The sequence below is a fragment of the Peromyscus leucopus genome, chromosome 12 (genome assembly GCF_004664715.2).
Source record: "Peromyscus leucopus breed LL Stock chromosome 12, UCI_PerLeu_2.1, whole genome shotgun sequence".
Taxonomy (NCBI): Eukaryota; Metazoa; Chordata; class Mammalia; order Rodentia; family Cricetidae; genus Peromyscus; species Peromyscus leucopus.
In genome coordinates this window covers 58,834,476-58,859,496 of record NC_051073.1, presented here as the reverse complement: position 1 = coordinate 58,859,496, position 25,021 = coordinate 58,834,476, and the positions used below count along the sequence as shown (strand labels likewise).

At 34.2% G+C, this 25,021-nt stretch overlaps 1 protein-coding gene across 14 annotated transcripts in view; it reads right to left on the bottom strand.

Annotated features, from left to right (window-relative positions):
• Nucleotides 1-25,021, bottom strand: part of Stxbp5l (syntaxin binding protein 5 like) — a 246,753-nt gene that overhangs the window by 44,397 nt on the left and 177,335 nt on the right. For 8 of the 14 annotated variants that reach the window (XM_028895003.2, XM_028895004.2, XM_028895005.2 and 5 more), the window contains exons 19-21: nt 23,678-23,829; nt 21,644-21,715; nt 11,808-11,873 (exon numbers count right to left, since the gene is read on the bottom strand). In XM_028895003.2, coding sequence (XP_028750836.1) covers nt 11,808-11,873; nt 21,644-21,715; nt 23,678-23,829 — 290 coding nt within the window. Of the gene's footprint in view, nt 1-11,807; nt 11,874-21,643; nt 21,716-21,801; nt 21,808-23,677; nt 23,830-25,021 lie in introns of all 14 variants that reach the window. The other 6 variants (XM_037209770.1, XM_028895009.2, XM_028895011.2 and 3 more) reach the window with 2 other exon arrangements.

Sequence of the window (25,021 nt, the reverse complement as noted above, 5' to 3'; positions counted from 1 at the left end):
GATGTTTTAATAAAGATATGCTTAATAAAATAAACATCTGTCACTGTAGCTTTCAATGGACTTGTTTGCATATTAAGTTTTTTGTAAACTTTGGGAAATAGGAATTGTAAGGTTTGTGGAAATAATAGAAACAGAAGGAGTCTGGGACCCGATTGGAGCATAGAAGAGGATGATCTTCTGGGCACAGGATTTGAAAAAAAGGTCTATATTCTTGAGATGATATAACCCCAAAATGAAAGGTTTGATGAGTTTTCAACTCTTTGTCCTGAAAAGTTTTCTTTAGAAAATTATGGTTCTGTCAGGCAACTGGGGGTAGGACTGAATATTAGGACCCATCCAACCCTCATGGAAGATGAGCTTATACAGAATACAAATCACACAACATTACCTGTTGAATGCAAATGCGTTTCATAGCTTTAAAAAGTATTAATTTTAACATTATTAATTTAATACTTGTTTCTGCAAATGGACTCTGGTTTTATTGTGATGAAGTATGTTTATTTTCTGTTCTTAAATTTTCTTCAGTGGGTAGCCTAATGTCTAACTGTGGAAACTGAAAATACTGGTTAAAGAGTTTAGTAAATGAATAACTAATATGAGAACATTATGTTCTCTTGAATGCTGAGAACATCAGATTCCAGTTGGCTCACTGGATTCTACAACTCCCAGTCTACATTCCGTTCTCTTTCATTACCTCAAGGACATACTTCATAGTCCGAACCTTCATCTCTGTTATTTGTAGCTTATTAGGGTATAAGAGACTCTGAGAACAAAGAAAAACTATATAAAAATGATTACTGGCTTCCCTTAGTTCTAGTTTATCTTATTTCAATAGACTTACATACGATATTTTCACCTGATTTTAGAAGATTTAATTGGGGGGAAGTCTAAGATCCTCCAGTAATATTGTTTGTGGGGGATAACTACTGAGAAAAATATCTAAAATTTTTTCATAGGGAAAATTCTATATCTATCCCATTTGGGAAGATGCACTTAACTGGCATTATTAGCATGGAAGTGATAAATGAATTCCATCATAATACATAATTTTACCTCCAAAAAACAAAACACAGAGGTAGACAAAACTGTCCTGCTTTGAAGTAATCTACTGGATTGCACTGCACGCAAGCCCTTTGAGGTTACCCTAAGAATAGCAGTGCAGTGGAGTTTTCAGAGGTGCCCTAACTCTCATAAAATAATAAACACTACAGGAAGAGGGATACAGGTAGGATGCTCACCAAAACCTTTCAGCAGTTATCACACATTTTTAAGGCCTTATCCCTGAGGTTAGAAACAAAGATGTTACTAACATCACATCTATGCAATACTATAGGAAGGCCTTAGGCAACAACTTTCTTTAGAAGAAGAAATAGAAATGCCATTTTCACTGGGAATGTAATTAAATATGTAGATAATCTAAAAGAATTTATGAACTATTAGAATTTGTAAATTTAACAAGTTATTGGATGCAAATGTAATTTGTACATATTATGTCTTTGTATTCTGGTCACAAATGTCTAGAAATTAAATGACATTTATAATAACTGAAAAATCAAATACAAAAGAAATCTAATGAAAGATGAACAATACTTCTACAATGAAAATTAAAAATCATTACTGAGTTAAAAAACCCACATACAAATGTGTAATACAAAGGGGAAATTCAATATTATTAAACATGTAAATTATACCTGATTGATCAATAAGTAGTGGAATTGTAATAACAATGTAAACATGCTTATATATTATAATAAATTATTCCCAAAAGTTAAAAAAATTAGAATATATAAAACAATCCTGAAATGGGGCCAAAAATTTAGAGAAACTATCATCAGTATTTATGAAGCTATATTAATTAAAACAGTATGGTCTGAAAAAGTGGTATATTATATTTAGAATGAAAGATAAAGCCTACACGCACACACACACACACACACACACACACACACACACACACACACAACATAAAGACCACTGATTTATAGCAAAACCTCCACTTCTGTGCAGGGAAGGAAAAGGTAGTTTCCAAATATATCTCACTTATCAGTTGGATAGCTAAACAGCTCCTTCCTCATATTATATACAGAACAAATTCCACATGGAAGTTAAAAGTGGAATATAAAACAATAAGCTTCTAGATGATAGTATTAAAAGTTGCTTCATGCTCATAGAGTGGGCAAAGATTTTCTTTAAACAAAAACTCATAAGTACTCCAATAAAATAAAACATTGTCAAGTTGAATTATATTAGAACCAGCACTGACTTTAAAAAAGTTAAAGGGAAAACCACAGAGAAGGAACAAGATATTTTGTACCATATACATGCAGTAAAAGACATCTGTCCAGCACCACACAAACACATAAGAAATTAATTAAAAAAATGTAGAAAAGAATTAAATGTCTTATAAAAGAGGATAAATAGTAGGTACATTTTCAAAATCATCAGACATTAGAGATGTGCAATCCAATTTAAGCCTACAATGAAATAATACTATATATACTTCAAAATGACTATAATTTTTAAAATTAATTGCCTTTAGCAATGAATATCAGGAAGTATATGAAAGAACAGACCCTTTGAGCACTTTAAGTGGAAGTAAATTGGTACAACTACTTTAGAAAATTCTTTGGTAGTATATTACTAAATCTGCACATTTGCATAATTGACATTCCCCCAGTTCTACTTCTAGACCTGTATGCAACAGAAATGAGTCGACATTTGCATTAAAAAGGTAGCAGATAGTCATATCGGCTCATTTATATAAGCCCCAAAGCACCAAATGTTCTGTAACATTAAACTGAGGCATGTTCATATAATGAGATATTACATAGCAAAAATATCATTCTGTAATTGAGATGGATAAGATACACCCATAGAGGGGAGAGGGAGAAAGAGAGGTGAGGGAGAGGACAGACAAACAAGAAAAGTAAATATTGTATGATTTCATTCATCTCAAAGTACCACAATTCTGATTTATGTTAATAAACACATACAAGTCATAATACACAGAGAAAGGAGAACAGTAGATGCTGTTGTGGAGGTCAGGGTAAGGTTATACATGTTCTGTTTCAACTGGGAGTTTTCAACTGGTATATTTATTTGTTAAATGAATCTGGCTGAGATTTTTAAGATATAAGCACTGTAAAGCTTATGTAGTATAATCCAGAAAAACGTTTAGACAGAAGAGTTAGGGTTAAGGCATTCCAAAATATTTGAAATTAGAAACACACGAGTTATGGTATTGATAATATAGGTAAAACTTAGGTAAAGAACATAAAACGTAAAGTAAAAAATACCACTGACTGCTAAAAGTTATACTTTAAATGTGGACATGCTTTCCAAATATCAACATATAAAATATGACGTAGTAAGTAAAAAATACTCTGAGAAATAAAAATAGCAGGTAGAAAGAAAAGCAACAAATGTATTGTCATTTTAATTTACTGATTTTCAGTTCTTGGCAGGTAAAGTAAGCAGAATATAAATAGGAACACAAGAAATAAAGTAATACTGCTACTCAATGCTATAAATTCATTTAAAGTAACTTGGGTCAAAGGCAAAAGCAAAAGGAAACAGAAAAATTCTCACTCCATTCAGGGAAGCAGGTACAATACCTGAAAATTTTTACTTCTTCCTCCTCTCCTCCAAGTCCAATCCCCAGTCTTACCCCCAGCCCTTTAGTGGAGCTCCTCTCTTCTCTGATGTCATCTCCAGTGGATCACGCAGATCTTCCCCTCAACTTCTGTCTGCAGACTCATTGCTTTATTCTAGCCTCCAACTCCAGCAGGCATCCCCTGAGAACCCCCACGTCATTCCTGCCAGCTAAGCAGGTAGGCTCACAGCAGATCTTTCACCTCTCCCTCCATTCCTCCAAATCCGGCCCTCCAGTCTCATCTCCAGCTCTGTAGCAGACTGCCTGCTGTGGCATCTCTCCAATCTCTGTCCCCATTCCTAGGGGACTAGCAGATATGGGTGGAAGACCCTGCTTCCTCCCTTCTTTGGACCCCCTCAGCTCCCTTCCTAGTCCAACCCCATTTCTAAGTGTCAGCTCTCAATACCTAGAACCACATTTTACCTGGAACCTCCAGTGGCCATATCTAACAGGATCCTGGAAGAATTTTCTACCAGGCAACACACAGCTACCACACTCTCCTAAGAACCAGAGAGGGCAACAGAAACCGAGGAACAAAACACTCACCCCACAAAGACAAAACTAGATATCATCACCCAGAATTACAATTTCCCCAAACCCAGATGTATAAACATCAGTGTAAAAACACAATCACTAACAAGCCAGGACAATATGTCTCCACTAAAGCCCAACAATCCTACCACAGCAGGCCCTGAGTATTACAGCATTGCTGAAGCATGAGACGAAGATCTTAAAACAGCCTTTGTAAATATGATAGAGGTTCTTAAAGAGGAAATTAATAAATCTCTTAAAAAATCTAAGAAAACATAAATGAACAGTGGGAGGCAATTAATCAAACAGTTCAAGATCTAAAAGTACAGAGAGAATAAATAAAGTAAAATAAAATGAGGGAGATCTGGAAATGAAATATTTGGGAATGTGAACAGGAACCTTAGAGATAAGCCTCACCAACAGAATTCAAGAGATTGAAGAGAGAATCTCAGACTCTGAAGACATGATAGAAGAAATGGATAGCTCAAGCAAAGAAAATGTTAAATCTAAAAAAACTGAAACAGAACATATAGAAAATCTGGGACACTATGAAAAGACCAAATCTAAGAGTAATAGGAATAAAGGAAGGAGAAGAAACTTAGATCAAAGGCACAGAAAATATTTTTAACAAAATCATAGAAGAAATTTTCCCTAACCTAAAGAAGGAGATGCCTTCAAGGTACAAGATGCCTATCAAGGTACAAGAAGCTTACAGAACACTAAGTAGACTGGACCAGAAGGGAAATTCCCCATCACATAATCAAAACACTAAACATATAGAACAAAGAAAGAGTATTAAAAGCTTCAAAGAAAAAAGAACAAGTCATATATGAAGACAATTGTATTCAAATAACACTTGACTTCTCAGTGGAGACTCTAAAACCTAGAAGAACCTGGATACATGTTCTATAGACTAAGAGAACATAGATGGCAGTCAGCAAAACATTCAATCACAATAGATGAAGAAAACAAGACATTCCAAGATAAACAAATTTAAACAATATATATCTACAAATCCAGCCCTACAGAAGGCACTAGAAGGAAAATTCAAACCTGAATAGGTTAACTACACCCAAGAAAACACAAGGAATAAATAATCCCAGACCAGCAAATTTAGAGGGTAAACACACACACCACCACCGCTGCTGCCACCACCACACCACAATAAAATAACAGGAATTAACAAATACTTCTTATTGATATCTCTCAACATCAGTGGTCTAAATTCCTCAATAATAAGGCACAGACTAACAGATAGGAAAATAGGATTCATTCTTCTGCTGCATCCAATACACAAACCTTACATCAAGGATAGATATCATCTCAGGTTAAAGGATAGAGAAGGGTATTCTAAGCAATGGACTTAGGAAGCAAGCTGGTGTAGCCATTTTGATATCTGATGAAACAGACTTCAAAGCAAAATGAACTAGAAGAGATAGAGAAGGACATTGCTCACTCATCACAGGAAAAATCCTCCAAGGGAACATTGCAAATCTTAACATCTATGTATCAAACACAAGGGCACTCAAGTTCTTAAAAGAAACTATTACAGCTTAAATCATGTATTAATCTTCACATACTGATAGAGGGAGACTTCAATATCCACCTTCACCAATAGACAGACATGTCATCCAGACAAACACTAAACAGAGAAATACTGGAGCTAACTGGCACTAAAAAACAATTGACCTCACAGATATTTACAGGACAGTTAATCCAAACACAAAAAGAATATACCTTCTTCTCAGCACCTCATGGAACTGTTGCCAAAATTGACCATATGCCTGGACACAAAGCAAATCTCAACAGATAAAAGAAAATTGAAATAACAGCTTGCATCCTATCTGACTACCATGTATTAAAGTGGATATTATCAACAACAGAAAGCTTACAAACTCATGGAACCTGAATAACTCACTGCTGTATAAAAATGGGTCAAGACAGAAATTAAGAAAGAATTTAAAGGCTTTCTAGAATTGAATGAAAGTGAATACACAACATACCCAAACTTATGGTAAATAATACAGGCAGTTCTAAGAGGCAAACTCATAGCACTAAGGTCCTACATAAAACAAACAAACAAACAAACAAACAAACAACTGAAGAAATCTCATACTAGCAACTTAATAATACAACTGAAAGCTCCAGAACAGTGGTTCTCAACCTGGAAATCCAATAACCCAAGACCATCGGAAAACACAGATATTTACATTACAATTCATAACAGTAACAAAATTATAGTTATCAAGTAACAACAAAAATTATTTTATGGTTGGGGGTCACCACAACATAAGGAACTGCATTAAAGGATCACAGCATTAGGAAGGTTGGGAACCACTGCTCTAGAACAAAAAGATGAAATCACACCCCAAAATTGTAGACTACAAAAAAATATTCAAACTCAGAAAGACAAATATGGTATATATTCACTTATGTATGGATATTAACTGTTAAGTCAATTGATAAACAAGCTACAATCCATAGAACCACAGAGGTTAGGTACAGAGTAAGGAACTGGGGAATATAGATAGTTGTCTTAGAAAAGGGAAGTAGAATAGATCGTTATGGATAGATGAGGAGGGCTGGAACAGAGATATTGATTGGGGATGGGAAGGGCAGAGGAGGATGAGGGAGGGAATGCAGGGAGAGACAGCTAAAATTAAAGGACATTTGAGGAGTATGGAAATCTAATACAGTAGAAGCTTCCTAAAACACATACATATATGAAGGCAATCTAAATAAAAATCACCAAATAATGGTAGACACAGAGCCCCAACTGGCCATCTCTTGTCACCAAATGAAGCTTTCAGTACTGAGATTGGGTTACATCTAATTGAGTTGTTAACCAAAAGGGTACCATGGGAACCCTAAACAACTCAGGCTGTTGCCAAGACTATAGTTGCCTCTCCACAAACTGACAGCAAGACCCCATTGTTGAAGACAATACCTATAAAACTCATTGAACATGGAGATGTCAAGCTGATGCCTGTATAGAACTTTCATCCCTGTGGGCTAGTGTTCTTGATACTGAAACATACTCTTGTTTTCTACCAAAGGAGAAACAAACACCAGCACAGCTACAAGCCATCTGATCTACAATGATCTCCTGCCTGCAAGATGTCTAGTATAGTGGTGGCACAGACTTATGGGAGTTACCAACCAATATCTTATTTGACTTAATGCCCACTCCAGGAGATGGAACTCATATCTGAAATTCCTTGGGCGACCAAGAACCTGAGACTAGATAGCCCAGGGACTTAGAGGAATGCCAATACTACTGTCCTAAAATAAAAAAAGCAATAAAATGACTCCTAATGACATTCTGCTATATTCATAGATCAGTGCCTTGCTCAGCCATCATCAGAGAAGCTTCTTCCTACAGCAAATGGCAACAAATACAGAGACCCTCAGCGAGACATGATGCAGAGAGTGAGAGACCTTGGAACACTCAGCCCTAAACATAATGTTTCAATCAAATCCCTTTCTCAGGGCTCAGAGAATCCTGTGGAAGAGGAGGTAGAAAGAGTGTAAGAGCCAGAGGGGATGGAGGACACCATGAGAACAAGGTCTTCTAAGCACAACAGGATCAAGGCACAGATGAACTCAGAGACTGAGGCAGAAGGCACAGGGCTTGCACAGGTCTGCACCAGATGGGGTCCCAGTGCTTCTGGACACTAACTTAGAAGCTATTTCCAATTAATAACTGCCTGCAAATGAAAATTTAGTTTTCTCCCAGGGAGTCTCATCAGGAAAACAAACTACTCTTAAGGGTAGGCTGCATGACCAGCAGTAGATGGCCAACAGAAAACAAACTCAACAGCATTTTTAGAGGTTCCTTGTTTCATATCTATCAGGGCTTTTTCCTTTTCCTTTCTTTTTAAAAATTTATATTTTATATTTTTAATTTTATTTATTTTTCCCCAACAGGTCATTTGAGTATACATTATGGTTTCCCGTTTTGTGTTTTGTATGGGATTCCTGAGTGTGTATACAAGTGGGTCTCTGCACCTATATCTGTTTCATTGCCCTTTCTTGGGCTCTTTTCCTTCTGTTTGTTTGTTTTGTAGCATTTCAATTTGTTTTTGTTTTATCTTTTATATTGTATTATATTACATTGTATTATATTCCCTTAGATGTCTGTTTGCTTTCTAACAAGAGACAAAAAGGGCATGGGTCCAGATGGGAGGAGAGTGGGGAGAAACTGTGAGGGGTAGGGAGAGGGAAACCGTAATCAGAATGTAATGCATAAAAATCTAGTTTTAGTAAAAGAAAAAATTAGCATATTGCACAAAATTATTTTTAATAAAAATCGCAATTTATAAAATCCATGTGATACATTTAGGGTAGAAATCAAAGGGAGATTTAGCATTGAATACTTAGAGGAACAGGTAATAAATAATGAACATAAAAGAATTAAGTATATACCATAAAAAGTTGAAAAATAAAAATAAGGTAAAAGGAAAACAGAAGTAATTTATAAAGATAAAAGCAGAACTTAAAAAAGTTAAAAATAAACAAGAGTAAGACATTCTTTAAGGCCAAACAAAAAATTTCCATAATGAAGATAAATTTATTTAAAGAGTAAGTATAATTATAAAGAGTACATGGATTAATTGTTACAATAGAGAAATGTTACTTAAACTTTAAAGAGTAAGTAATCTCAACCATTACTGAAAACCTTGTGCAAAAAGAAAGAAGAGCGGGCAGGGAGATGGCTCCGTCAGTAAAGTGCTTGTTGCACTAACACGAGGCCCTGAGTCGGATTCCTAGAACACATATACAAAGCTAGACAACATGGCAGGTTCTGATCATTCCAGTACTGGGGAAGCAGAGATAAGCTTGTGTGTGTGGCTCACCAGCTAGCTAGCCTATGCTAATTGGTAAGCTCTAGATCCCAGTGAGAGACTCTGCCTCATAGAACAATGTAGACACGTCTAAGAAAGACGTCTGAGGTTGACCCCTGGCCTCAACATGCAAGCACACAAATATGCATATGCACCCACAAGAACATGAGCACACAGAGAAGAAATAAAAGAAAGGAAGGTGGGCCATAAAATATTGATGTCTTTTTTTTATATAAAAATGCCCAAGAAAAGAGATACAACAAACAAAACTAAAAGTTAAATTGAGAAACTATTTTGATTTTATATCGTAAAGTCAATATTAATACATGACAGAGTCCTACAATATGGATACATTTCTGCACAAATAGTGCACAGAAAAATTAAGTCTTTAAATACATGAAAAAAGGTGTTGAACATAACTTGTATCACATAAAATGTAAACACTGACATAACCCTTCAATCTATTAATCAGTTATAAATTTAAAAAGTAACCAATATTTGAACATTATTTAGGATTTGAGGACAGAAACATGGGAATATCTGCAAAAATTAAACAGGTATATAATCTCTGACTCCTAAACACTAATTTTGCAAAATTATCTCTTAGATACATTTACACAAACTTAAAATGAGTCATCTGGTTAGGTTTCTCTCTGCATCAGTTTGTAGTAGCAGAAGATTGGTAGCAAGCTCAATGTGCTTGATAGTTAAACTGATTAGATAAATTATGATATATACATCCAATTAAATTTTATACAACTATAAAATTAAAGGAATAATTAATGTAGTGATATTGGAACACAAATTATATGGCACATTGATGCAAGCAAAATTATAGTAAAGTACATAAAACAAGGGGCTAAAATGGATGTCTTTTTTGTTTATTTTCAAACAAAAACAGCCTAGAAAAATAAATAAAAAATTAACTGCAATATTCAGCTTTTCAGGACAGAAATATGTAAGGACAGAATGGAAGGGAGAATTCAATGTTTATTATTCAAATTTAAAGTTAGGTTGGTGCAACAATTGGATATAGGACAATGAGTTATATGAAAGATTTTTAGCTATAAGAAAATATGACAAAGTAATATTTTAAGGAAGTTAATTTTGCAACATGATATGGAGAATGAACTGTGAAGGGAGTTTAAAAGGCAAAAACATTCGCCAGAACACTTTTGTGTTACTCTAGTTATGAGGCAATGCTTTCCTAAATCACGATGGTGCCAAAGAGGATGCAAAAAGAAGGGTGCGTTTAGACAATCAAAATAAAATCACCATGGTGCTGGAGAGACATCAGTGGTTAAGAGTACTGCTCTTGCGGAGGAACCAGTTTTGGTTCCCAGCATACACGTGACTGGTCACAACGACTTGTTTATATTTGCAATATCAGATCTGATGCCCTTGTCTGGCATCTGCAAGCTCCTGCACATATGTGGTACACATATATTCTTGTAGGCTCACGCACATACAAATAAAATTATCTTTAAAAAAGGCAATAAAAGCCGGGCGGTGGTGGCGCACGCCTTTAATCCCAGCACTCGGGAAGCAGAGCCAGGCAGATCTCTGTGAGTTCGAGCAGCCTGGCTACAAGTGAGTCCAGAAAGGCGCAAAGCTACACAGAGAAACCCTGTCTCGAAAAAAAAAAAAAACAAAAAACAAACAAACAAACAAACAAAAAAAGGCAATAAAATAAGAATGGAAAGATCTTATTAAAAGAAAACTTCACACAGGACGCAATAGGTTCTACATAGGCTAGATGTCTGTAGAGCAAGGAAAAAGAACAGCAACTTGCAAAGGGTATACAGCAAATTGAAGAAATGCTGCAATAACTTTTAAAATCCAGATACATGCTTTAAAAGCATTATTAAATTTTAACAACTCCATATACAATAAATAATGTAAATAAAAGTAATATAAATAAAAGTAATGATATCTTTTGCTATTCTGAGAAAAATAGTTTATAGTGCTAGGGCCCAAACCCAGGGCCTTGTACATGCTAGGCAAACACTCTACCATTTAGCTACATACCAGTCACTTCTTTTAAATATGATAGGAATGGATCTATCCACTATCAAAGATACACATGATAGTTAAGTGCTAAAATTTTATCCATTGTCATATACTCATTATAGAAAATTCAGAATAAATTATTTTAAAAATAATTTTCAATTTTTTTGAGATAATAATCAGATTTTTTAAAAAAATATGCAACCACTCCGAATCATATCATGCAAAGATATTTCTTAATTTATTTATATGCTTTAAAGATTTATCTCTAGGGATCTCTTTCCTCATAGTTACATGTACATTTAGTGGGCTCACATTTTATCTTGAAAATGTTTTATTTCCTGCCATGTTAGTTTTCATTTTAATTTATTATTAAATAAGCATGCCATGAATAGTGGCCCAGGTGCATGCTATAATTTTTTTCCTGCACCTAAAATTTAAATTTCTCACAAATTTAACTATACTAATAGATGATAAAAGTTTTGTATCTATTACCCATTTTTATTTAACATGTTTTAGGCACTCTTGTCATATGTGAAAAATTATCTTTCTTTAAGAACTATTTTAAAATATTATAATAATACTTCTGATCTTATTTTTATTTTGGGCCAAGAATATTCTAAAAGATTCATTTGTATTTATTTTGGAAACAAAGCTACTTATGACTAAATTTCAGAAACTGAATTCACTACTAATTTGAAAAGAATTATGAAAATGTATCAATAGCTTACTATAGTAATCACCAGAAGCTTGAACAACACCACTCTGTTTACCTGAGGTGGGAGACTTGCAACGCTCTAGTTCCAGAGGAACTGGACTATCGTTCAGCTCTGTTAAGCCTGGAAATGTAATGGGGGAGGCAAAGAGAGGGAGAGAAAAAAAAGATAAATTTTGCTGACACTTCATAGGCAATTCTTATTTATAGGTAATTGCTTCAAGCTTTAACTTGTGAAAACTACTATACCATACCCATCTTATGTAAATTAATTTGAAAACCTGTGATACAGGAATAAATAAATAGCAACTTACTGATATACAAAGAGTAATTAAACATGGATGGTGTAAAGATAAGTATTATTTACACTTAACTACTTTAATAAATGACCAAATTCCTTAGTAAATATACCAAGAAGAATAGGAAATAGAAAGTGCTTTAAAAAGACATAATAGCCAGGTGATGGTGGCGCAAGCCTTTAATCCCAGCACTCGGGAGGCAGAGCCATGCGGATCTCTGTGAGTTCAAGGCCAGCCTGGGCTACAGAGTGAGTTCCAGGAAAGGCGCAAAGCTACACAGAGAAATCCTGTCTTGAAAAAAACAAACAAACAAAAAAACCAAAAACAACAAAAACAACAACAAAAAATACATAATACAATTTTCTATTTCAAGAGCTATTAAATTTTAAAAAGATCTTTTAAGAGATACTACAGATTTAAAATTTTTATAATTGTTTTTAGTATTTTCTATATAAAAGTAATTTGTTCAATGTCATCAAGATACAATAAACACTCTTATTTCTAACTTTCCATTTTATCACTTTCTGGATAATACAGGGATAAAGCAAGACAGATTAATATACATTTTGTGGTTCTCATAATCTGCATTCCTAAAACATTTATAAAATATCCTTCATCATAGTTTCCTATTCTTGATGGATAACCTCATGTAAATTTTCATTTGTTTATAACTATTCAGTTTGTATTTATCTATGTCCCTATACCCAGAAATATTTGAGAGGTATTATGCATGATGAAATTTGTCTTTGTTCCTATTCTTCCCTATCGCCTTTTCATTATGCAATTTATGTAACAAATGCGAGAAGTGCTACTCTGGTTGTAATGAGAAATGTGTTTGAATATTAGTCTTAACTGGTGGCACGGTTTGGGAAGGTTATAGAGCCTATAGGAGGTGGAGTCTTGCTACAGGAAATACAGCACTGGGGGAGGGTTTTGAGATTCTATAGCCTGTCCTCGTTCTTGTTCTCTCTCTGCTCATCACTTCTTCATAGCCTCCTGCCTCTGCTACCATTTTTTTTTTTTTTTTTTTTTTTTTTTTTTTTTTTTTTTTTTTTTTTTTTTTTTTCTGCTACCATGCCCTGCCATGATGGACTTCAGCCCCTCAACAACTGTAAGCCAATATAACCCTCTCCCCTCAAGTTGCTTTTGTCAGGGTATCACAGCATCAGAGAAGAAATTAAGACAGAAATTAGTGCTAAGAGATGGAGCAATTGCTGTGGTAAACCTGATCATGTGCTTTTTAAGTCTTTGTTTTATGGGAGGAATGTGGAAGATTTTGGAACTTGAGCTGGAAAAGGAACTGAACTTGTAAGTAGAGCTTAAGGGCCTGTACTAGTAGGAACTTCGAAGACAACATTGAGGAGATCATCAATTCATCTTCTATGGTTTCAGCCATGGAGGCTAGACAATGTGTGGCAGGGTTGGAGTACCTACATGAAGGCCTTCAGGAGCCATTGTATTAGGCTGTGAAGATGAAACCTGAGTTATGATGATGGAGTGATGGAGACCTAAAGATGTTGGATATACCAAAGTCAAGGAACACCTGCCAAGGAGGGCTGCATACAGGAAGTACAAACTGCCCTGGAGAGAGATCATACTGCAGGAAGCACATATGGAGGGGTGGAGCTGCCTAAGCCCTTTGAAATGGAAACTCTAGATATTGGACACTGAGTTACAGGATTTTATGTTTTCTTGCTGGGTTATGATCTTACTTTCGACCAATGTGTCCTCACTATGTTCCCATTCCTCCATTTGGAATGAGAATGTATGCTCTTCGCCATTGTTAAATTAGAAGAACAAATCTGTGTTTTTATGGGGGGTTGCACTTAGGAGTCTGCCTTGAGTCTAAGAAGAGACCTTTAAACACTGGTATAACTATTAAAGACTATGGGGATTTTTTTTAAGTTGTACTAAATTCATTTGCATCATGAGATGACCATGAGCATATGGGGCCAAGGACAGAATTTTACGGCTGAAATGTAAAACGTCCCCCATAGGCTCATGCGTTGACTACTTGGTTCCAGATGGTGGTGCTGTTAGGGAAGGTTAGAGAATCTTGAGTAGGTGGAACCTGGGAGAGTCTTGAGGTTTTACAGCTTAGCTCCTGGGTAGCCTCACGTGTCTGCTGCCACACCTTCCCTGCCACGATGGACTGCATCGTCTCTTGAACTGAAAGCCAAAATAAACTCTATCTCTCTTAAGTTGCTTTTGTCAGAGTATTTTATAACAGCAACAGAAAGGAAACTAGTACAGGAACAGAAAAAAAATCCTCATAGAATTTGCAAACTGAAAATGTAATGTCATATTATGAAGATGTGGCTTAACCCCTATGTTCATAGACGAGATATTGTAAAATCAAAGAGGTGAGGATAATGTACTTTTTTGAATAAATAAATTCACAGTAAATCAATGATAGAGCTTAAGCAGAAACCAATCTACAATTATAATCATTCATCTGTTATGGGCAGAGTATGTTCTGAGAAACATCACCAGATGATCCTGTCATTGAATACATATCACAGAGTGTACTTATATAAACCTGGGTGGTATAGCCTTTAAAATATTCAGGACATATGAGCTATTTCTCCTTGTCTGAACACTTTTACAGTATGTTACTGTACTACTTACGCTGTAACACAATCCTAAGTCTTTCCATTTCTAAACAAACAAATGATAGGGTAAAAATTCAAGGTCACAGGAAGTTTTCTGCTCTATCATATTCTCAGAGTTTTGAGCTTAAGTTCTAAGGCATGTTATTTGAGATTTTATTGGAAATTTCAAATATCATTGGAAAATTTCAAGATTTTTTTAATTAGTATGATTATCCAATTTAAATTTCTATTGTCAGTCACTATATAGTTATAATATCTACTGATATAAGCATTGCTATTAACCTGAAAATAAACAGTAGTTAACTTAAATGATATTGACCACTATTTTTTGCCCAAGATAAAAAGTAGATACAAGAAAATTTATTATTACTTATTATTAAATAAGTAATATTAATTTACAATTGCACTATGACCTTATCTTATGTAGTTCTTGAATTTTTATTCACTTAAAAGACCTTGTTATATAACATTCAATTAGAAATAACAGGTTATAAAAAAGTAAGAGACTACCTAAACTGGAAATATTAAGAAAAGTAACTTGGAACAACAGATAAATAATAGAAAAAAGAATTATAATGATTAGTGAGTGATGTGTATGGCTGGAAAAAATTCTCCAGGCTTTAGGGAGACTTGAAAAACTTTGACTGACTTTGAATAATCAAAGTTATGAATGTCTAATGCCCACATTTCATTACATGTAATATTTTGTACTTAACACACTGCTAGATAATTTATGTAAGTTATCTCTTTTACATATAATATCATGAGAAAAGTTATATTATTACTCTTATCATACTGATAAGAAGAGGCAGAGGCCATTACATAAATTTCCCAGGCTATATAGCTCTTAGGAAGTGGGACAGATGAGATTAGGTATGGACATTTCACAAAACATTAAAATAAAAACTAGAAGTTAAAAACTTAGCTTTAAGGCTGGAAGACGATTATTCTATAAATTGCCTGCCACACAAACATGGGGATCTGAGTATGATCCTCAGGACCCATGGAAAAAAGCCAGGTGTGGTGGCACACAATTGCAATCCCAGTGCGGGAGACACTGGCCGCCTCAAAGAACAATGTGGATTATTCCTAAAGAATGGCACTTGAGATTGACCTCTGGCTTCCTCATGTGCGCACAGACATGAAAACGTGCACCTCCATGCGTGAACACTTACACATGCAGGAGCACACACACAAAGCTAAGCTTCCTTTACCTATTTCTGTACTGCGTAATGAACCTGCTGTTTGTCTAGCTTTTTCACTACAGTGAAATAGTTTCCTCATTAAGTCCATTTTGATCACTACTGTTTGGCTCATGCTGAATTTTTATAGTTATTACTTAATGCAATTATTAAAACAGTTTTTTGAAATACACTTTTTTTTCTGACTATGGAAATAGTGTTCTGTTCTTACACAAAAACAAAACTTGGAAAAATAGGAAAGTGACTGAGGAGATATAATGATATCCCAGTTTTGAGTCATTTTCTCCCTTTTATGATTATTTTAAAGTAATATGTTTCATGTTGATATTTTATAAGTATTTTTCCCTTCATTTAAACATTGACAAGTCATTGCAATGCTGTCACATAGTTTTTATGGGGTCCTATGTGGTCTAATAATACCAATCCAGGCACATGTGCTGATTCCCATCACTTCACCTTTCCAAGGATTGTGTTCCTTTTAGTATCTCCCTTTCTCCCTTATCACAAATCTCTTTCTGAATAGATGATTTCATGTTCATGTAACCTTATGACATGATATGTGGTGATAATTTTTTTTCTTTTTTTAAAAAAGAAAAAAAATTACCACCACAATGATATTTTTTTTAAAAATGAGAATGAAAAATTGCTTTTAACAGCTTATCCAATCCAAGGACTGAGGAATTTGTTTTCACTCTTCAAAGGCATTAGCTTTGAAAGTGGTATAATATAGCGCTGTTTTGGGGGGTTCTTCATCTGGTTATTACTAGATGAAGGAGCCACTTGGTTTCCACCTAGACCTCCCTTCCTTTTTCTATAGTCTGGAAACTATCAGCACATGGAAGTCTTTTTTGGGTTCACCTCTTCTGTTACCATCTGCCAGAGACAACCTTTTAAATATCACTTTAAGTCATATATTTTTTTAAAAATATATCAGTTTCCTTATTTTGTTGTCTAAAAAATATTGTTTTTGGATGTTTCTGGCAGTAAATCCAATCTAGTGCTCTGGTTCTAGCTTGTTTGGAACTGAAAACCCGAAGTTTTGACTGCTTCCTTGTTATCTTGCAAAGCTTCACTTATGTATTTCTTGAATAGGCTTTTCTCTGATAAAACAAAAACCAGGACTATAATTAGACTCTTATCTCATTTCTCCACTATAGCATGGCTCCCCTTTCAGTTATAAGAGTCTATCTATGGATTTATTTACGTATATAGTCAACAGCAATTGCAAGGAAAAGACCAGGATTATTTTTCTCATCACAGTATACTAAAGGCCTCAGAAAGTTGTTCAACACAGTAGTTGAGGGTTTGTGCCTAATCTTATTGCATCTTGTTTTGCCATGTTTGTTGACATCTCTGGGAGGCCTGCTCTTTTCTGAAGGGAAATGGAGGAGCAGTGGTCTGGGGAGAGGTGAGGTATGTAGGGAACTGGGAGGAGCAGAGGGGGCGAGGCTGTATTGTATGAGAGAAGAATAAATAAAAAGAAAATACTGAATGAGTGGATCTCTTTGTTTATCACAACTTATGCTGATATTTTCTTTTGTCTGGATATTCCTTCTTTTCTTACCCCCTTTTCCTTTACTTGTCTTCCATTCTGGACGTTCTGTTTTCAGATGTTTATTTTTACCCTTCCTTACTAGTTCTCTAACCCTTACCTTCTCCTCTTCTTTATAATTAGCCTCTTGTCTCATTTTCTTGTTTTTTTTTTTTCTTATTTACATTTCGAGGACATCCTGCCATTCTTTAATCAGAAAAATCTCATTTGGTGAACACTGAAAAATTGGAATCTCAAAGGATCCCTTTTTGTAAATTATATGTTGATACGCAAGCAAATGTTTCTAGCTGCACTTTACCTTAAATGTATCTTCAAACTTCCTTTCAATAACATGGATATAATCAGTTTTTAACTTGTAACATTTCTGACATTCTCAGAAACAAAGCACTAGGCACCAAGAGACAGATGGAGTTTTAACTCTATGGCTTCCACACAATGATCATGATGCTGGAAGTCACTTAACCATCTGTTTTTCGATTGCATCACACATTAATAATAAACATATCTAATAGTTATAGAAGTTCTTTTACAAAATCATCCAGAAGAATTCTGCAACTCTTTCAGAGAGGTAGAGATAATGATTTTTATGCTGTTTTATATATGAGAAGAAATCTCAATTATCTAAGTATCTTCTTTAAGGTTATAATAACTAGTCAATGAATTGAAAAAATAGAACTTGATCTAAATTTGAATATGGCTGCTGCTCTTTCCAAAGCATTTCACTGCTTCTGCAAACAGTAATTTGTTAAATATGAGGATTTTCTTTAAGTTATAAAATTTTATTATTTTATGATACAAGAGGTTTGCAGACATGAATTTAAAGGCCTGTGAAAGACAGATTCTTGGATCCTAAACTAGATGATTAGATAATCAGGAAAATGGACCAAGAAAAGATTCAAATTAAGATATTCCATCAAAATTAGAATAATAAAATTCACATATGAATGTTACATTATTTCAAGAACAAAATTGATAGGACAGAATAAAAATAAAAGGTTTTTTTTTTTTTTAGAAATATGAGACATTTACAGAGTATTTCACCTGATTCTTCATTTCAAAGATATGAAAAACAAATTCAAATTGTTTCAATTTTGAATGTGTCATTTTATTGATAATAGGTAGTATGGAGGAAGGGAATAGCTTTTGATTATATAATGATGGATTTGCTCCCCAATGTGACTAAAACTTTAAGAGGCAAGAAGAGGTGCAGGATAACATGATGGAAAGCACATGGGTCTTCTTAGTGCCATATTGAGGCGAGGTTGTCTGACTGTCTTTTAGGATTTTAATAAAGTAATATCTCTTTCTATGTTAATTTTCTCATCTATAGATGAATATATCAACTAATCCCCATTACTGCCTTCAAGAGTTATAATGGCCATTAAATAAACAATTGACTAGCATAATGGTTCTCAACCTATGGGTCATGTCCCACTTGTAGATTGAATGACCTTTTCACAGGAGTCAGTTAAGATCATCAGAAAACACAGATGATTACATTACAATTCATAATAGTAGAAAAATTACAGTTATGAAGTAGCACTGAAAATAATTTTATGGTTGGGGGTCACTACAACATGAAGAACTGTATAAAAGGGTCATAACATTAGAAAGGTTGAGAACCACTAGACTAGTACAATCAGAGTAGGATGAACTATCCATAGAAATGGGATCTCTCTTCACAGATATGAACAACACAGACATCCATTTCTATGGATTAGGAGAAATACTTCATGTACTATCTCTATTATAGTAACATGACTATATAAATACAATCAGATTATACCAACTAAAAATTCAACCCACATTTTTATGAAATTTATTTCTAATAAATCTATTTGAATCATTAAAGAATCAACCCTCTTCATAATATAAAATATTTATCATGAAGAGAGGACTTTAAGATATCTGGTTACAAGTTTCAGAGCTATTTGATCTGCCACAGAGACCACTGGTAGAGACATGGAATTCCTACTTAAGTCCTATATTGTAAGGATCCAACTTTACTTCTCATTTGTTTATGTAGGTCTCTGGTTAGAAAGAAATCTGATAATTGTTGCAAAATTCCAATTAATCCAGTATGATAAGAGTTAGTTCTCCTATTTATCCAATATGAGAAATCCCCAGACTGTTCATGGCAATGAGATTGCTTTCTGCCATGCGTTATCTTACTCCATCATCATTTATTTGCTAAGCTCAGAACTTGTACTGCAGTAGAGGTCACAATAATTTAATTTTTTTAAATTTGAAATTTCACCTATTGAATTTAAATTTCAAATGTTTAACTGATGTGTTTTTCATATTCTTGTCATGTAGCGTACAAGTATAAAATATATAGCTATATAAGTGAATTGAAAAATATAGACATATTGTATACAAGCTTGTATATCATAGGCACTTAATTAAAGAAATTGATACAAGCGGGCTTTGATTACAGCACAAAAGGTTTATTACAGAAAAAGCAACTTGAGCAAGTCATTTATGGAGAGGAGATGGGAGTAAATAAAAAAGGTAGGAAAATACAGTTGGGTTCAGCAGCACATTTTTATACACAAGAAATAGGCAATTATATTTTAGAAGACTCTAAATGTAAGTTTAAAAGCTTAGACCTTGTTATTATGGAGGGACTGCAAAATATTCAGCAGTTTTCAAAGCTTCCCAATACTACTGTATGGCTGGCATTGTGGAATTCTGACAAGCTCGGAGCCAGCATTTGTTCTCTGTACTCTACTTATCATAATAGCATCACATGTTTATTATAAATCTATGAGAAATTGGTAAAACTTGAATCCCATATTCTTGAATATTTTGGGAGGCTAAAATGGTATTCAGATATATCGGGAACTACTGAAGGAAAGTTGCAAACTCTATGTGGTTGCACAGGATGGGTATAAAAAATGGTATAGAATATGAATAAGTAAACTTTTAAAAAATGTACAGAGAGACAGCTTTGTGGGCTGATTTTTTTTTTTGATTATACAATCCTGCCACTGAAATATAAAATCAGCCTTTGAAAACATGTGAATGAAGGGGTATAGGTACATTGCAATAAAAGCTCATTATGGAAATTAAATTTCACATAATTTCAAAATGTCAAGAAATAGTCTAGTATCTCTTTCTGCTTTATGAGTAGTAGAAGCCAAGACAGATGTCAAAAGTGATACAAGTCCCCTGGAGCAGGTACAGTGGGCAGTCTCCCCAAAAGGGTGCCTTGTGGAGTAGAAAGGTAGAGAACACAAACAAAAGCAAGTCACACTGGGCACTTCCAGAAGATTGGAAGGGCTTCACAGGAAACAGTGTCCTGCCAGGAACATTACATTTGTAAAGTTTTAACTTTTATAATGGGGTGTGCTTCAATTAGTAGGAGAGTGGAAGAAACTCAGGTTACAAGAATATACATGTTCAAATGTGTGTGTGCTTACATGCATGTGTGTATATTTTTATACAACTATAATGACATATTGTAGATTTTGGCAAGCAACCTGACTTCACAAATATATATTAGCATAATATAAACACTTTTCATATCAGTAACTATTTACTCACAATATCACTCGTATTGTTATATGTTTAGTGACATACACCCTCACATTTTCTATACTAATGTTTAGAATCACTTATTTCACCCATTTTTACATCTTCATTTGCTACCATAGGAATTGTTAATATTATTCACCTTTTAGTAATGACTTTAATTCCTCTATGTCACAGGGTTTGGTACCTAAAATCACCACTGAACTATGTTTGAGAATATTCTATTTTAGTAAAAGGAATCATAAATTAGGAATATTTAGTTATCCCCAAGAACTAGAAAAGATTATTTTCATACTAGTTAAAATAAAGTTTCAAAATGGTCAAAATCACAACACTGACAAAATAAGAAAGCACTGAATTGTTATTATACAGTATGTCAGTTTTATAATTTCTAAAAATACAATGACTCTTCCTCCTTAAAAAGGATACACAATGACTACCAGACTCATGGACATGGCTTGAAATGTACACTGAAACAAAGGCTGAGTGAGTGGGTACATTTGGAATATTGAAATCAAAATTATGAAAATTCAAAATTAAAACATCAGATTGCATTTCCATAACAAAACAAAAATTTGCATGCATGTTGAATGTGTTTTATGAAAAACACATTGCTAAGCACTCATGAATGATTTAACTCAAGCATTATGACTTTAAAAAAAAAGAGCTATTTGCCTAACCTTTATAGAACTTACTCTGATAGGAAGTACGGATCCGTTTCGTTAAATCAGGATAAAAGTTAGACAGCCCACGCATGCAAAAGTTGTCTTTGGAACATGCCAGAGCATCAGCATCAGCAGCAGGCAGAGGAAAGAGAGAAAATAGTCTAAAGTGAAAGGAAGTGATATCAAACCAGAATCTAGAACAGCCAAGATGAAGAAATTGTAGCAAGATTAGGCAATCAAATTAGAGAGGAGATATTTTAAAAATAAATCAGTTAGAAAAGGGATAGATGAATGATGAGAATGCTGTAGCCATTTATTTAATCAAGTATCTTATAAAGTTGGTGGCAAATTCTTCTTATGTGTTTTTACCATGGTGGAATGATTTCATTTGTAATACTACATAAAAATATTTGGTTAATACTAAGGTTGTTATATTTAATCTTTTATCATTTAAAAAGACAGCTTAGTTATTTAGTTTTTATTTTGTTTTGTAATATAAAGTATGCACTTATTATAGTTACCTTATAAAATAAAATACTCAGTTTACAACTTCATCAGTTTTTTCCCATATTTAAGCTATCAAAATTTTAATCTGTAGTCATTATTGTTGAAACTCAACAGGTTTGAATTACATATATTTTCCTAGTCAAAACACTCACTCTTCCATCCCTAAGTGGATATTAGACAATTAATTGATGAGCTGGCAGAGGATCTACAGCTTTTCTGACCAAGGGGCACTTTGAGCCTTGCAGCATCTCCTCACTACCTGCCCCTAATAGCTTAGACTCTGAACTTTCAAAATCACTTGCCTCTTCTTCAAACGTGAAGGAATGGTTCTGGTTTTCTTTCAAAAGCTAGTAGTGACAGAAGCAGAATCTGCAGAACTAAAATTTCTAGGATACTAAGATAATATTGAAAGCTGAGTTCCCAAACAAAAGCCTGGCAAGTTCTGAAGGGCAAATGCTGTGCCTCTGAAAATGGTCTAAATTAGCAAGCATTGGAGTTCACAAAAGAAAAGTTAACAAAGAAGATTGTCAATCAAGCACCATTAGTCCAAATGGAAAATTCATTTAATGTTAAAACTGATCCATCCACAATTTGGAAATTAACAACTGTCACATATTATAAAATATTCTTTTTATGGGTATCTTTAATAAAGGTCTTAATATTCAGTTAATTACTGGTAAAATAAGGAGATATAAAAGCACTATCTAAATGTATAACACTATAGAAACAATTTTAACCAACTAGATAATAAAAACACAAAATAACACAAAATTTATGGATGTTAAAGCTGCTTATTTGAAATTCCTGCAAAATTTTGGATAATTCAGGCATCAAAGTTTGGAATCACATCCTAATTAAACCTTAAACTTCTCTCTCTTGTAGTTAAGTTAATTTGCTTGTCCTGCTAAGAAAAATTGCCATATTTCATAGCACTTAAAATATCAGAGAGTGGTATTTATTATGTTTATATACATATGTCCAATTTAGTCATCATCAGTAAAAAAAAAATGATGGCCACAATATAGTAACTTAAAAAATAAAAAAAGAGCCGGGCCATGGGTGTGTATGCCTTTAATCCCAACACTTGGGAGGCAGAGGCAGGAGGATCTCTGAGTTTGAGGCCAGCCAGGTCTACAGAGTGAGTTCCAGGACAGCCAAGAAACCCTGTTTCAAAAAACCAAAAAAGAAAAAAAAAAGACCTTAGACTGTATTTGAAAGTGGTTAACAACATTAGAGGAAAGTTAAACTGTTTAGTCCAAATTTTTAAAGCAGTTTTTCTGCCAGAGTCCCAGTTTTCATATCAGTAGTTTTTATTTTCTGTTAGAATTTCTTAAGAATTCAACCTAAGAAACTTAAGATGCTTCCTAACTTCAACAGCAAACTAAACTTTAAGCACTGCTCACTCTGTTCAAAGATTATTGCTGTTTCTTCCCAGTTCATTTTTGTGCATGTTGAGTCAGTATTACCATGCATTTGAATGGCATCATGCAGGAAAGACAATCTGCAAGAAAGCAAGTGAACAAATGGAGCTCCAAACCCACCCAGTCTGTCTCCTACCTGCAATGAACTGTTTGTTTTTTCGAGGAGACCGGGGCTGTCGCTGGTACAGGTCACTTGATCTGTAGAGGTCAATGGTTCCCATACTTAATAGTACTGTCTTCTGTATGAAATCCACCACAACCAACCCAGTGCAGTTTCCAAATGCAACTCTGAGGGCAGGAAAAACACAGAACCAAATGTATCATAAGCATGATTATTTTTACCTGTTAGTTAAATATAAGATTGCTGGGAAGTAATCTAAGATTGGGGACATTAGGCAGTGATTAGTGTTTCAAAGTCAGGAAACAAATCCACTGTACATATGATAGATTGAGTATAATAACCATGACTGATTACTATAAAAAGTAGAGATGGCCGGCAATCATACTTCAAGTTTTATCATTTAAGCTGTGATTAATAACATGGTCTTTAACTTGATTTTATAGTTTTACAGAATAAAAATGACAAATCCTTTTTCCTGTGCAAAGGGTCAAGAAATAGGCACACTAAATAGACACAAATGTGTAGGTAAACAATCAGATGGCTTTCGCAAATAAGATTGTGATTATTAATCATTTTCTTTTCCTTTTAACCTTTCTCCCCCTATCCTTACTCTGGCTTCTTCTTCCTTCATTCTTCCTCCTCCTCCTCTTTCTTTTCCCTTGTTCTTCTCCTTCCTTCTTCCTCCTCCTCCTTCTTTTAGGTCAAGGAATCCCTAGGTAGCCAGACCCTCCCTGAACTGTGTCTTCTCCCTACCTTTCTCTCCCAGGAGACAAGGTGTGCACTACTACATATATCTAGAGTTTGATATCATAGTAGATAGAAAGAAATACAGCTTGATTTATGAAAAACGATTCCTCTAATCTTTGTTCATTACTGTCTCTTATAAATTAAAAGACAAATACAATTTGACTAATTAACTAGTTGATTCAGTAAAGCAGCTTTCCTAGGCAGGCTTTTTGGTCACCTGAACCATTAAGTAAGTATATATTAACTCCCATATCTGCCCATTTACAACATGTTCTCTAGCTAAACACTTACATTCTGTCATTTCTACTTCCTAAACTAGATATAAACTCCATATTATGGTTTGTGTGTTGTTTAAAAGCTCCATATTACTTTATTACTTAGATTGAATCTTGTTTATAAACAATGTGCATAGTTTCAATCTTATTTTTTCCTTTGTTACATTGTCATTCTCACAAATATAAGAATAAAATAAAACAGAACAAAACTTTTATCCACTTAAAATGTTTTCCTAATTCAACTGAAGTTCTGTGTGTGCCAGAAATTGAAATCTTAAAAAAATATATAAGACTCAGAATATCCTGGGTTGATTTTATCTGTTTGATTTATAGGTGA